The sequence below is a fragment of the Choristoneura fumiferana genome, chromosome 17 (genome assembly GCF_025370935.1).
Source record: "Choristoneura fumiferana chromosome 17, NRCan_CFum_1, whole genome shotgun sequence".
Lineage (NCBI taxonomy): Eukaryota > Metazoa > Arthropoda > Insecta > Lepidoptera > Tortricidae > Choristoneura > Choristoneura fumiferana.
Genome location: NC_133488.1, coordinates 19,576,357 through 19,592,193, shown reverse-complemented (window position 1 = coordinate 19,592,193; position 15,837 = coordinate 19,576,357). Strand labels below are relative to the sequence as shown.

Here is a 15,837-nt window from a genome sequence, read left to right as displayed (position 1 = left end):
TTTGCTCGCGCTTAAGTTTTATCAAAAGATATGTCTACAAATTTAATGAGTCTGATTACTGATTGTTAATAATGCGAGCTCATTAAAGTAGTAGACACAATCACGCCTGCGATAACTCTTTTATCAGCCAAAGATTGTAACATTGTCTTAATAGTACCTACTGAGAAACGTGCGTGGCGGAATCTTTGCGGAGATTAACACCCCGGCTTTATTTTTCCAGACTTTGTTCAGGACAAATTGAAACCTAAAAATATTTGTGTAAGCGTACACTTAGAGATTTAGATAACGTGAGACCCAGATTTCTGATTGTTTAGTCTCCATCCACTATTTTTGCTTGTAAAGAATCTTGATATTGCTGTATCCTAACGTGTGTATTTGCCGTATTTATAATTCCAACCATAATAAATTAATTGAAATTAATCAGAACACGTTATTTTACCTTTGTTTTAGAGAGCAATGTACCTATATGGCAATATTTTTTTAGAAGTGATTGGGTAGTGTGAGATTTGAGGCTGACAAAAAACAAGAATATTTAAAGATGCCAAGATAAATAAAAGGTTTAAAAATAAATAGCAGATTGCACAACAAGAGCATAAAACTAGCAATTTTACCCGACACGTTCATGTAGCCACCCGAGCCGGTACGGCGAGGGTGGATAGACACGTCGTGGAGAAAATGGGTTTAGTGCTCGAGTTTTACACTCTGCTTTCCACTTCGATGGCGAGGAAATGAAATAGCAACAGTGGAAACAATTTTTCACTTTCTAGGTACCTTTCCTTTTATTTTTCATGCATTGCTATATAATTTTAATTATAACTTTTAGTTTTATTGATTTATTTTGATTCATTTTTAGTTTTATATAAAATAAAAAATATTTAGAAACTTTTTGTTTGTGGCTTTTGACACCTGATTAGCTTAGCCTTAGACAAAGATTTTACTTTATGCACTAGAGCATAAAACTCGTTTTATGTCGCCTAGATCCAGCATAAATGACTATTTCTCAAAAAGTTGTCCATTTTTCAATTTTTCAGTTGTCCACTTATTAAAAAAAAATCCTGACACTATTTCACCACAAAAAATAACTGATATTGTTTTTAAATATGTATATACAAAACCATGTGGTAAAAGTGATAAAAAGTCAAGAAGTTTTCCTGACGTCAAGAAATTTTGGATGTTTTATGTAGTTTATGATTTATGATCTCGTCCTTAGGGTTAATAATTTCTTGACAGAACTGACTTCTTGTCAATTTCATGACGGGACAACTAATTGAGAAATACTCAAATACGAACTTTACAAGCATGAAAAGCGAAAAATATATTTATTGCGCCTCCGAGACGCATACCGCACAGTGGTTGCCATGCCAGCACATGCAATGAACAGAGAAGATGCTCGACAAACTCGCGCGTAGTAGCGGCCCTCAATATTGTAATTATTTAATGGTGCGACTAATATTTAATGGAAACTCTTGTTCCATGCGCGTGCCGGTCGTGTAAGTTTTCGGTTACAAAATACGTCTCGATCACGTTCGCGTAAAATCTCAATTTGTATGGAAACACGAACATCGCAAACGTTCCACTAGAGGCGCTGTTCGTGTTTCCATACAAATTGAGATTTTATCGCGAACGCGATCGAGACGTATTTTGTAACCGAAAACTTACACTAGGGGCACGGGTATCGGCGGAAAAAAGTGACCTCACTTGTCACTAGCTAGTGATACGCTATCTATGAGTAGACTACAGGGTTTAAGGTCATAACTCGAGATCACCTTATAAATATCAATTCTAATATTTATTTTTACCTAACTGCCCGAAGGGCGATTATGTTATGTGACATAGGATAAATGGCGTCCGCAATTTTTTTTTTTTGTACTTATTTGTTATAATGCGTGTATCAAATGAAAGCTAATTAGCCCCTTCCAAATTCATTATATGTGTGTTGTAACACTTTTCTCAAGCAATTTTCAACTCTTGTTTTTTTCACTTAACATTGGCTGCATATCTATATTTTTCATAATAATATAGGATATGCAAATTCAGGAGTTATCAAATACCGCATTTAATTAGTTTGAAACAATGTTATCGCAGAATTCGTCTACTACACAGTATAAATATAAATTACACAGTATGTTATCTAAAAATAACGAAATTTGCACACACTCTTTGCAGCCGCTCGCTCTCGTGTGAAACACAGAATTTACGTTGTGACTGTACGAACATTACGCGCTAAATAGTAAGAATGCCCCTTCGAAGCGTTGTTTCTAGATGGAATACTGGTTTATATTATACTATACAGCACCCAAACAAAATGAAACCGTCTAAGCTAGTAACAGTTATCTTTATTTATAGGTCACGAAATATCGAACTTTTGTTTGAGTTTTTTTGCGCGTTATTAATAAAATACCGATAAAATGTTCTATTTTAACTTAATCCGGTAGCATAAGGACAAAATGATGCATTTACTACTCGTTAATTCTATTGCGGAAAATAATAGAATAGTTCTGTAATGGAGCAATCGTTTAGAACGCCATTATATTTAATAACACCGCTTAATTATAGAAGTCAATGTACACATGCAAGTAACAATGAACTCGTATAATGACACAAGATCTTCCTGTTGTTTATAATAGACGAGCTTTCGCGCGCGACTATATCCGCGTTGTTAAAGTATTGCAACAGGTTACGACAGTTATAAAGTCCCGTACGCAAAACGTCCCTTCAAAATCATGTCCTCGCAAAGTGCCTCTCAGTTTAATTAATAAAACCGGCCAAGAGCGTGTCGGACACGCTGAAATAGGGTTCCGTAGCCATTACGAAAAAATTAAGTACCTACTTAATATTTTTCTAAGGATTTCGCATTTTGTATGGAATATTCCAAGTTTAGGTATATTTTATACCTTCGGCCGCTATTTACTCTTAAACTACCAATAATTCTCAAGAAAACTTAACCGTTATAGTTTTCCTTGTAAGTTTGATATACTACTACCATCCTGAATTTTACCGGTTTAGATTTTAGAGGGGACGGGGACGCTCGACAATAATGAAAATTTGCACTTTAAAATGGAATATTTTGCAAACAGATCACTGAATCGAAAAATTAAAAGACCTATCCAACGATACCCCACACTACAAGGTTGGATGAGAAAAAAAATCACCCCCACTATACGTCTATGGGAGGTAATCTAAAAAGATCGTTTTTGAATTTTTTATTGTACCATTTTGTCGGCATAGTTAACATATATATTCGTGCAAAATTACAGCTTTCTAGCATTGATAGTCCCTGAGAAAAGCCGCGGACGGACAGACAGACAGACATGCCGAAACCATAAGGGTTCCGTTTTTGCCATTTTGGCTACGGAACCCTAAAAATGGATCCCAAGACTAAACTGAAGTATTTAATATTGGTCGATACTTTCTTCCAAGGGCGTCGTCCGCCGATGATCAAAGAGTGGGCTAGTAGAGGTAAAGAGGATGCGAAAAGTATGCACAGTCGAGAACTTATGAAGCAAGTGAAAATTTAAACGCGCTCTTGACTGTACGTTCATTGTACAATGAACAGTATGGCGGCACTTTTTTCGACTCTCCAGTGTGCAGCAAGCAACCTCCTTGCCGTCTTTTCTAGTGGGCGTCTTCGAATTGACAAATATAGACTCACCTTCAGTGGGCATGAACATCCAGAAATGCGGCTTCAACATCCGCCACAGTCCCGGCGGCATCATCGCGCTACTGTCGGCCGTCGTTGACGCGGCCAGGATCTTGGCAGCGTCAACTAGCAGCGAGGCGCGCCAGGACGCGGCGTATATGAGCCGGATCTTCGACTGGGCAGCCGTGGAAGAAACCATCGGGTACAGCTGTTGGTGCCGGCGGAGGTTGAAGAATGATATGCCTGGGGAAAGACGGATCGATCGTTAGTTTCTTGGTGATGAGCTGTAGCGACACATAAGTCACGATTATTCGTACTAAGAATAAGCTACCCGTGTCAAAAATAGTTGTACTAGAATCTTATGTGTAAACATCTGTTACTGTTACTTTGTAATATCAAAAAATTACTCGTATTGTTAAATCCGCATTCACATTCTCTGTCTCTCTCTCTCTATCTTTTTGCTGCAACACAAGCCGTCACAACACTGCATCAGATAAATGTAAACGCAACCATATAAAATGTATGAAACGATAGCGATACCGTTCTGATGCGTCACGATCACGACACAACACGACAGATGATATGAATGCGGCTTAAGCTTCCTTCTTTTTTTCTTCCTACTAATAATATTAATTAGAAGCCGTGGCGGCCTAGTGGTTTGACCTATCGCCTCTCAAGCAGAGGGTCGTGGGTTCAAATCCCGGCTCGCACCTCTGTGTTTTTCGAAATTCATGTGCGGATTTACATTTGAAATTTACCACGAGCTTTGCGGTGAAGGAAAACATCGTGAGGAAACCTGCACAAACCTGCGAAGCAATTCAATGGTGTGTGTGAAGTTCCCAATCCGCACTGGGCCCGCGTGGGAACTATGGCCCAAGCCCTCTTGTTCTGAGAGGAGGCCTGTGCCCAGCAGTGGGACGTATATAGGCTGGGATGATGATGATGATGAATAATATAAATACGAAGTTTGCGTACGTTTCTCTGAGTGGTTTTTTTTAATTTGATATGACGATAACTAGGCGTTGGAAAAACAGATAGGCTACTTTTTATCCCCATACTTCCACGGGTCTATGTGAAGTCCCAAAATCATAACCGCTAAGTCTACGGGCATGAAATTTTGGACGGTTGTTCGTCATACAACATAAATGAAAACCATGAGGTAATTAAATGTAAATTCTCATGAGAATTTAATGAAATATATTCAAATGACAGATTGGTTTACGCGAAAGAAGCCGCTGGAAAAGGAAAGAGACGCATTATAGTTCAAGGAAAGTATAGTTTCAAGGAAAATTGTTTCCTTAGTTTTGCGTTTAATTGCATCGCGGATAGTATAGACGTTAATAAATTTCTAATTATAACATAGAAATTACTAAACAGGACAACATTCTCAAATTAAAAAACAAATATGAGTATTGCTCAGAATATAAAAATAAAGACTAGTTCTAGAGCCAGTTCGCGATACTGATGATGTAATTTACAAAATACATACTTATTAATGCAAAAAAATATTCATGTTTAAGATTTTTTTTATTGATTAGATTAGATTGATAAGATTTCTTTGAGCAGTGATTGCATCTTTTTTGTGCTACAACTTACAAAAAAGTTATTGAAGGGAATGTATTCTTTACCTTAGCATACCTAATCTAAGCATCAATATGCAGGTCGATTGACTTAAACGTTATCATATCAAATCTTATCTTGTGACACATAGTATAAACACTCGAAATAATGTCACGACTTTAAAAATATCTCGTATCTCAATTCAATACGTCAACAAAACTGATCCTTGAAATAATACCCATAAAGTTCATTCAGAACAATTATCGATTTTGAGGTACGAGCTTTTATAAAAGTAGTAACAATATGACATTTATATGTTTATCATGTAAGAACTTTCAGTATCTACGAGTATATATTCTTCTACATATGTTGCATTGTCCATGCCATATGTTCGATTGTCAAAGAGATATAACTATTAGGTACATGTACTTCTAGAATTGTAGGTTACAGGGTCATTAATGTATGAGGCACGATGGTGACTACATATAATGTAATATGCTTTATGCATTTACCTCTACATTGTAGTGTATGCTAGAAGTCACGTATGCTTTCGTAAATTACACGGAATACATTGCTGGGACAAAATACCAGTCAACTTTCAAGGAAAGTAAAATACACTTTTGTTTTTAATAAGGAACTTAAAGGGAACACTCATCGTTATTCGTGGTTTAGGTAGTATATAAAATGTAGAATGAAAGTTATTACATGTATAAGTTTTCCTCAGACCTTTTAAGTCATATTTTCTTATTCAAAAACGCTTATTAAGTTTCTGTTAACTTAACATTTGTCATATCTACACTTAGTCATTTTCCGTTGCCAGAACAAAACATTTTTTTGAAGGTTTCTTTTCTCACTCTCACATTAACCTATCATTCACACGACGTTATTTTCAAAATTGTGTATTGAATTCAGGCAAACCACGAGCCAAGTCTTTCTAAATGTTGCTTAATCCTAACCGAACTTTCCTTCGCCTCATAATTCGTGTTATTTTATTTCAGGTTTTTACGTAAGTTTCCTAATCTAGTATTTCGGTACCGAACACAATTACGCAATCCCTGACCGCTTTGACCTGAGCTTGTTGACTATGTTTGGATCCTTCATTATAATAGCTGCAGTTTATTTACGATTTCGGTTATCTATTTAGTCGGATGTGTTACATATCAGTTTTATAGTTTAAAATACGTGGCCAAACTAAAACAAAAAAAAAACTCTACAACTGCCGTGAAAAACCGATTTTTTGTTTACAGGTCATAGTCATCATCTTATCGAATTTGCAATAAAATAGTGTTTATTTGAAAACCTGGCAAACTAGTAGTATGCCAGGAAAAAAATAGACAACCCAACGTTTGCATATTTTATAGGCTTCATAATTTCGGTTTCGGTTGCTATTCCATTTATTCGCTCATGAATGTGATGTTAAAAGAAAGTAAGGCCGGGAATACACATGCCTTTAGCTTGTACATTTTCGTGCAAGTAGCTTGCACGCTTGTGTCATATTTGTATGAAGATTGACGTGCGCGCGCCAGCTACTTCTACGTAAATGTGCGAGCTATAGGCATGTGTATTTCCAGCCTAACGTGCTAAATTTGATATTGAATTTTCATCCATTTTACAGATGGGTACAAATCGTCTCTAAATCTTACAACAATGAAAATTTTATAATGTATTTTATACAACAATGTGTAGTAACGAACAGTTCGGGTTTTCTCTATTCATTGCATGTCCTAACCTAAAGCAGACCACTGTGCTGCGAGTGTCTCGGTCACGCAATGAACGCTTCGTGAGTTCGCGACTGGACTATACCTAAATGCTCAGTATAGATAGGTAGATAATAAGTATTTTTTTAATAAACAGATTAATTTCAGAACAGTGCGCAAAAAGCACGCGACACTTTTTATTATTCAGCACGTCTTTAATCGCAAGGTTAAGTAATTATGAGGCTAATTACAATGATATCTTTTTCTCTATTTATTTTAACAGCCAGATTAGGAACTGGACCGGTACTATCTTAATCCGTGCTAAGAATGTTAAAAACATTAAAAATCGCTTTATCACTGAGAAACATGTATTCAGCGAGTTTAGTTATGAATTTACACGAAAAAAAGACATTCAGCTAATTACCTTACCTCACCTATCCTCCACCTTTCCTTGTCCTATCTTAATTATCCTTACCTTGTAATTTTCTCTCTGTGTACCTGTTTTCTGTATCACTTAATATTTCTGGTGTAAAGTACAATTCAATAGAATCTGTAAACTTTCTACATATTTAAGACACCGTATCGTGGGCACACTTGATTATATATGTCCCTGTTGTTGTAATTATCATCTAAAAGGAAATAAAAAAGAATAATAGTCACATCACAAAGCCTTAGGCAGCCCGGTGTTTATATTAGTAGGCTGGAGCTGGAAGTGTCTACAGGATTGTCAGATTCTATTGAATTGGAGTTTACAATAGAGTCATTGTATTGTATGCTAATAATCTTCTATATTAATAATTTCGTCAAGGGGTACGGTAGACTCGAACGAAATGCACATCAAATTGAAGAGCGTAAAAAATTAGTCAATCCGAGTCGACAACTTGTAGGCGGAAAATTCGAATTATCGAGTATTTTCAATATAAACTTGAATAAATTACTAAGTATATAATGGCGTTGCGAAGTAAACATGTCAAAGTCATCACATCAAAGTGGCGTTACTGTCACGTCATCACGTGTCACAGGTTTGCATTTCGTTCTCCATTGTGACCTCTTAAGGGCCCCACACACGGTACGATTCATCGATTTTCATCAGATCGATCGTACAGACGAATCGTACCGTATATGGAGCCCTTTAGGTCTAATTTCTTTGATTATGAGTCAGAGACATCATAGTTATTTGGGCAAATAAGATTTAGGAGAAATATCTATTGGTGAAATACCGATACGTAGGTTAGCCGTTAAAGTGTTTGTGATAATAATTAAGGCTGGGAATATACGTCAGATTTTTCGATAAGTACGACAGTCTTTACTGGTAATTTTTTTTTTAATTATAATAATACTTAATAATAATTATGAGTCTACATTTTACCCGAGCGAAGCCGGGGTTTCATCTAGTCTATATTAATAATTTCGTACCGGTCTACGGTAGACTCGAACGAAATGCACATCAAATTGAAGAGCGTAAAAAATTAGTCAATCCGAGTCGACAACTTGTAGGCGGAAAATTCGGATTATCGACTATTTTCAATATAAACTTAATAAATTACTAAGTATATAATGGCGTTGCGAAGTAAACATGTCAATCAAAGTCATCACATCAAAGTGGCGTTAGTGTCACGTCATCACGTGTCACAGGTGTCACAGGTTTGCATTTCGTTCTCCATTGTGACCTCTTAAGGGCCCCACACACGGTACGATTCGTCGATTTTCATCAGATCGATCGTACAGACGAATCGTACCGTATATATGGGGCCCTTTAGGTCTAATTTCTTTGATTATGAGACAGAGACATCATAGTTATTTGGGCAAATAAGATTTAGGAGAAATATCTACTAGTGAAATACCGATACGTAGGTTAGCCGTTAAAGTGTTTGTGATAATAATTAAGGCTGGGAATATACGTCAGATTTTTCGATAAGTACGACAGTCTTTACTGGCAAAAATTGTTTTCAAACATATTATTATGAGTCTACATTTTACCCGAGCGAAGCCGGGTTTTCATCTAGTATTATATATTTTCATATAGCAACAACATCTCATACATTTTGAATACGCTACCTGTACAGATACCCTGGCGGCGTCCTACCTACCAGCAACTACCAAATGTGCGGGGGCGGCGGCCGACGCCCGGGAACGCCTCAAGGTCACAAAATATAGCTGTCTCGGCGGCCAATTTAATTTCTTTGCTTTCGGCGTCGAGACTCTAGGTCCTTGGGGTAAGGGTGCGCTGGAGCTACACAGGGAGCTCAGCAATAGGTTAAGGGAGGCAACAGGCAACCCTCGCGCCGGCAGCTTTCTCGCGCAAAGAATCTCAATCGCAGTTCAACGCGGGAATGCTGCCTGCGTGATGGGCACCATGCCAAGAGGCCCACCTCTCTTTTTTAATTAAAGTTTTAGTTTTAGTTATTTTAATTTAACAGTAGTTTTAGTCCTATGGATATTTTGTATTTTATTAATATTTTCTTATTATATCTGTTTTATACATTTTGAATATTCATTAGGTAACATATTATTGAATATTGTTTTTCTTTGCGTGTCCATATTCAATATTAATACAGTTGCATCATTTCAAAGAATATTTGCGATGAAAACATTTACAACTGTAACCATTCAAACTGAGAAAATATTCTGGAATAATTTAAAGCCAGCCTGTAGGTAACTCAGAGTTATGTGCTAATCTAGAATTAAATAGTGTGTGTACTTGTAAAACCTGCTTATGTTCTTGCGAAATAAGCCATTTCATTTCAAAATGCATGAAAATGTCATCCATAACATAATCCAGAGTTAACGATTTAACCCATATATGCCCAGAACTATTTTTAGTCTCGAATATCTTTCATTTGCTAGACGTGACAGATAAGCGTTTTTGCGTTATGGGTTGTTTTAACTTTAGATGGTACAAGGATTGCCTAAGGGCTTGTAAGATATCATCACCATTATATCAGCCGTAGGACGTACACTGTCGGACGCAGGCCGACCCCATATACGTCCAGCAGGGCTACTACAAAACTCGAAGTTCGTGTCGTTCGGTCCCTCTGACACTTGTACTATTTAATACGAGAGCGAGAGGGACGATGGGACACGAACTTCGAGTTTCGAGTTTCGTAGTAGCCCTGCAGTTGCTTCGGCACGTATCAACCGTGAACCCGCGGCTAACCAGGTCATCCGTCCATCTCACCGGTAAACGTGCTACGTTGCCCTCGCCGATCGGCGGTTTCCATTTGAGAACTTTTCGGCCCCAGCGGTCTGTTCTCCGTGCTAAATGGCCTGCCTGCCACTTCAATGAGCTAATTCACTTGGCGACGTCGGTGGACCCTCGTATACGTATTTCTACTGAATGACAGTAAATCGTTACGGCGCCACGCCACAGGTATAGTACCTGCCTGATAATTTATATAGTAATTTATTAATAATAATAATAATAAATAAAATATATTGAGCGGCAGAAAGTCTGCCCCTCAAATGTACTGATATGCCACACCAAAGGAAACTTTCTAAAATTGTGGAATTTTTCATATAGGAAATTTTCGGAATCTTCTCAATTTTATATGGGTTTCTCAATTTTAATTTCCTAAATATCTTGTGAAAATTTACAGACATTTCCGACAACTTTTCCAACATTTTAAAAATTTTCCGCAACTTGTACATCTGCAGGTACTCAAATGTATGTAGTAATTAGTAATTATTATAGTATGGCCCGCGGGCCGCAGTTTGGCGACCCCTGTAGTAATAGGTAATTTTGTATGTAGAGTGGGCCAAATTTAGTACCGCTAAGTAAATCATGGAGGAAAAAGGTTACTTGTAATGAAATCCATTCATTACCGAGCGCCAGATTACGTACTTTGTCGCGATGCCGACGCTTCTGTAGACAGACGCCCATTGGCGTTCACGGCATTATGTTAAGGTCCACCAAGACGCCGATGGGCGTCAATGGCACTGAATGGGTTAATTTATACTGTGTTTGCAGTCACCTTGCGGCTTCCTGTTGACGTAGAACTCTAGCGTGCCATGCCACAAGTCGACGCGCACGCCGACGATGGACCCGCGACAGAAGCCGGCCGACTCGTGCGCGAGCCCCGCGCCGTGACGCACCATGCCGCGGTACGACAGCCCGTACGACTGGTCGTCCTCCCCCAGTAAAGACGTGAACTTGTACCGGGACTCCGCTATGTTCACTTTGTCCGTGCCGACGCCTACCATCTGTGGAGGAGGGATGTTGTAAAGTAACAAACACCATGGGATCAACTAGTATAATAAATCGATCAACTTATGTAGGAAGTAATTACAAGAATCGTTTAAAAAAATTAGATTTCACCAAGAAAGCTACGCTTTTCCAGGTTGTGTCCAGGTTAACATATATTGTGTTTAGCGAAAGGGCAAAAATACCGCAAGTCGCAGGTAAATAGCAAGCAAAATCTAGTAATAATCATTTATTAAAATTACAATAATCATAGTTATAGTAGAGGTTTCTTAAAAGTATCAACATTGAGGGTAGGTACAGTCATAGTTGGTGTACCGGTAACTATGCATGTATGTATGTTGCTGCTTTGCAATCTTATTGTAGCGACTCCTAGCGCCATCTAGTTAGCAACAATAGAAACTCCGACTATGATCTACATCGCGCTATAGAAGTTTCTCAACTCGGCCGCATATATACAACTACCGACGCTCGTCCTTCGGACTTCGGTCCGCAGGCATAAAGCCGAGTTTAGAAATACAAGAAAAATCATGCAAGTTACATCACATTGCGGCGCTCGATTGACCAACTACAAACTCGTTGGCTTGATGGCCTCGCAATGTAATGCAACTTGCAAGATTTTTGTTGCAAGTCTAAACTCGGCTTAACACCTGCCTGGAGAGAGATCTCTCTATTGGAGCCTCCCCCCACATTATCTCCCTAGATCTATTATCGACCGATGTCCATTCGCCACGTATTAGTTACTAGTTTTTGTCCGCGACTTCGTCTAACAAGGATATGTTTATCACTATCCCATGGAAATTAAAGGTTTCTAAGTCTCAAATTATCTTCGTACCAAATTTCATCTTAATCGGTACAGCGGGTTAAGCGGGAAGAAGTAACAGGGAGACAGATTGACAATAAGTTTCGCATTTAAGTATACTTAATATTAAGGAAGTAAAGATTTCTTCCAAGTGCAACATGTCTTACATCTAAGATATGAGACAGAGTTTTTGATTGAAATGGCTCTGTCTGATTAGAATGTTACTGGTACAGTCACCAGCACCAATATCTGACACAACAAGCGTGCATAAATATCTGATACGACTCTATTTCTAGGGCCGGACGGACGTGTCAGATATTTTTGCGCGCTCCGCTGTGGCAGATATTAATGCTGGTGCCGTACCAGTGGAGAGTGATATAAGTTCGGGAGTAGGTACATCAATAAATAGGTACATAACAGGTCACCCTCACAATTGGCCTCATTAATTCTGGACACAACCAATTAGCGAGAAATTAAAACTTCAACAAGCGCATCTGACCTAGACGCAAGCTATCCAAAAATCTCAACCGTTGAGACATTGAGGCAATCTGCCAGAAAAACCAACGAGATGTCCCGCTATTTTGCTTCAGGGAAGTCGATGCCAAAACGTCTGAGTAAAGCTGTAGTCATATTCTCGCGTATTCAGCAAACGGCAAAATGTTTTTCACCGCGTAAGACACTAATGGCCAACGGGAACACGGATTGTAAAGCATTGGATGATTGGTCACTACGGCCACTGCTCGCGACGGGCGATTATGTTTCCCGTTCATTGCGCGACCGAAAGTGCCAGGCGTTACCTGGGACTGGGAACACGCGCAATGAACATAGAAAACCAGCCAAAAACCGGAAGGCCCTTTCGGGATGCCTCTAGCTAATTCCTTGCTTCCTCCATTCCTTCCCTTCCGGGAAAGGCCAGACGTCTGCTCTGTAGTGCTCCCTAAACGGCTGTTATAGGTACGCCCAGCGGAAACAAACTAAAACGTGAATTTTATTAGAACCTAGTTTTATCGCCCATTATTTTCTCGATAGTCTCTGATTGAAAATGTTGTAGGTATGTTTGTATCATTGTATGTCAAAAATTAAGAATAATATTAGATATTACTTACAATATCAGTTCCATAAGTGTCAGTGAGCATTTTGATCTCGAAGTAATGATGGTGATCCTTGTGGAAAGGGCAGTCGCCTCGCACGGTAGCCGTCCCGGAGCTATAGGTTGGGTGGAATGTCACTTGTGTGTCATTTTTTGAGAACTCCAAAGAGTTCTGGACGTTGCCTTCGGGCTCCTGCCAGGTCCATTCGCCTACTGGAATATGCAATAAACTATCAGCAATTTTGAGAGTTGCAGGACAACTGAAATACTAATTAGCAAAAATATGATTCTGAAGTCAACTGCAATCTGTAAACTGCAAGCTTGTGGTCTGTAGTTTGCGGTATGTAGAATGACAGGATAGGTAGTCTATAGCTGGTTCTTACTACCATTATAGTGCCTGGTTCTTATTGCCATGATAGTCTATATACCTTCCACTGCCTAACTTTGCCTAAAAGTTCATTCCCACGACTAGTACCACAAAAACTATAAAGGTATAATTCCAATAATTAAATAGGCACTATACCGTTAAGGGATTCGAACACAATACAACCATATAAAAAATACGTAAAGACGTCGCATAAAAAAATGTATCTCAAAATGCATCAAAACTGAGTATTAAGTAATGAACTTTTAGGCAGATTTATATCGATGGTGGAAGTCTCAATTGACGTAAGGGACAAAATGCTACTTTTCAGGAGAGCGAAAAGAAGTTTTTGGTAATTTTCAAACCCTCACAGCATTGTTAAGGTTTAACTTAGCAGGACGTTATAATTACGTAAAATCTTGAATTTTCTTGCTTTTCAACGTGAAACTATAGACATTTTCGTAAAAAGCTTAATAAGAAAAATAGCTGTCCCTTACGCCCGTGACATACAGGTGTCATAGCCCCTTACACCCATAAACCGTAAATAAATAAATAATGTAGTAACCGATTTTTGGTCTTATAGGACATTTTATATTTTATTTGCTACATATTTGGACGTAAGTTCCTGTAGAAAAATTAAAAAAAATAGTGAATTAACTCAAAGAACCACTTTAATTATTTAAAATAACGCGCAAAAGCCATAATTTTGCACGTCCCCTTAAAAAATATGTAATTTGTAACATTTTCTTTCGGAAGCCGGCTTCCGAAAAGGCTATAGTACCGTAGACCACATACATGCGCTGCGGCAGGTTATACAGAAGACTGAAGAGTATAACCTCCCCCTTTGCCTTGCATTTGTGGACTACTAGAAAGCCTTCGATTCGATCGAGACTTGGGCTGTGCTGCAGGCTCTCCAGCGGTGCCAAGTTGACTATCGGTATATCGAAGTGTTGCAGTGTCTGTACGAAAACGCCACTATGTCCGTCCGATTACAGGATCAGAGCACGAAGCCTATTCCTCTGCAGCGGGGAGTCAGACAAGGAGATGTGATCTCTCCGAACCTGTTCACCGCTGCATTGGAGGATGCTTTTAAGGTTTTGGACTGGAAAGGACGAGGCATCAACATTAATGGCGAGTACTTCACTCATCTTCGATTCGCCGACGACATTGTAGTCATGGCTGAGACCATGGAGGACCTCGGTGCTATGCTCGCTGACCTCAGTAGAGTTTCCGACCGAGTTGGCCTGAAAATGAACATGGACAAGACGAAAGTCCTGTCTAATGTCCATGTTGTACCAACGCCCGTAATAGCCGGAGACTCTGCGCTCGAAGTTGTTGACGACTATGTAAACCTGGGACAAACGGTCCAGTTAGGTAGGTCCAACTTTGAGAAAGACATCACTCGTCGAATCCGACTCGGCTGGGCAGCGTTCGGGAAGCTTCGCAGTGTCTTTTCGTCCAAATTACCGCAGTGTTTGAAGTCAAAAGTCTTTGACCAGTGTGTGTTGCCAGTGATGACATACGGATCTGAGACGTGGGCGCTAACGATGGGCCTCATGAGAAAACTCAAAGTCACTCAGAGGGCTATGGAGAGGGCTATGCTCGGGGTTTCTCTGCGGGATAGAATTAGAAATGATGATATCCGCAGTAGAACTAAGGTTACCGACATAGCCCGAAGAATTGCGAAACTAAAGTGACATTGCTCGCAGGACGGATGGCCGATGGGGCCAGAAGGTTCTCGAATGGCGTCCGCGGACCGGGAGACGAGCTGTCGGTAGGCCTCCAACAAGATGGAGCGACGACTTGGTTAAGATCGCGGGATCGCGGTGGATGCGGAAAGCACAAGACCGGTCTGAGTGGAGAGCCTTGGGGAGGCCTATGTCCAGCAGTGGACGTCTTTCGGCTGACATGATGAACATTTTCTTGCACATTTGGGAGTATTCTTGCTTGATTTGTTGTTTGCATGCATGCTTGCCTTCTGGCGTCACGCTTGCTTGCATGCATGCTTGCACTATTTATGCTTCCTCTAACACACTGATTGCAGCTGTGAGGGAGTGGGACGCCAGCCCGCTTCATGAGCGCTGGAGGAGATACCATAGACCGGTCATCGCGGGATCGGGGTAACCCGCGATGTTCATCTAACCCAGGCCGATAAAATTGCATGTTTGTTGATTTGATTGACAAAATTACATGCTCACTTGCAAGCCTGCTTAGGTGGTTGCTTAGGTACATGCTTGCTTGTTTGCTTGCTTGCATGCTTGCTTGCATGCTCTCTTGCACGCTTGCTTGCACTATTTCTTGCACATTTGTGAGTATGCTTGCTTGAGTTGTTGTTTCAATCACTACAAGTTCTAAAAACCATCTGTTTTGATGCCTCCTACGACCTAACATAAACAAGGTATTTTAATGAACTAAAAGAAGCAAGCAAGGTATTTTACTTTAAGTGCCCCTTACACTCATAAAGTAACCTCAATTTTTAAAATGTC

The 15,837-nt window shown here is 39.4% G+C and overlaps 1 protein-coding gene across 2 annotated transcripts in view; it reads right to left on the bottom strand.

The window, feature by feature from the left end:
• The window catches only part of LOC141437484 (SPRY domain-containing SOCS box protein 3-like), a 35,412-nt gene that overhangs the window by 13,222 nt on the left and 6,353 nt on the right, over positions 1-15,837 (bottom strand). For both annotated transcript variants that reach the window (XM_074100892.1, XM_074100893.1), the window contains exons 2-4: positions 13,004-13,200; positions 10,869-11,097; positions 3,653-3,883 (exon numbers count right to left, since the gene is read on the bottom strand). In XM_074100892.1, the coding sequence (XP_073956993.1) occupies positions 3,653-3,883; positions 10,869-11,097; positions 13,004-13,200 (657 nt within the window). The remainder of the gene's footprint in view (positions 1-3,652; positions 3,884-10,868; positions 11,098-13,003; positions 13,201-15,837) is intronic.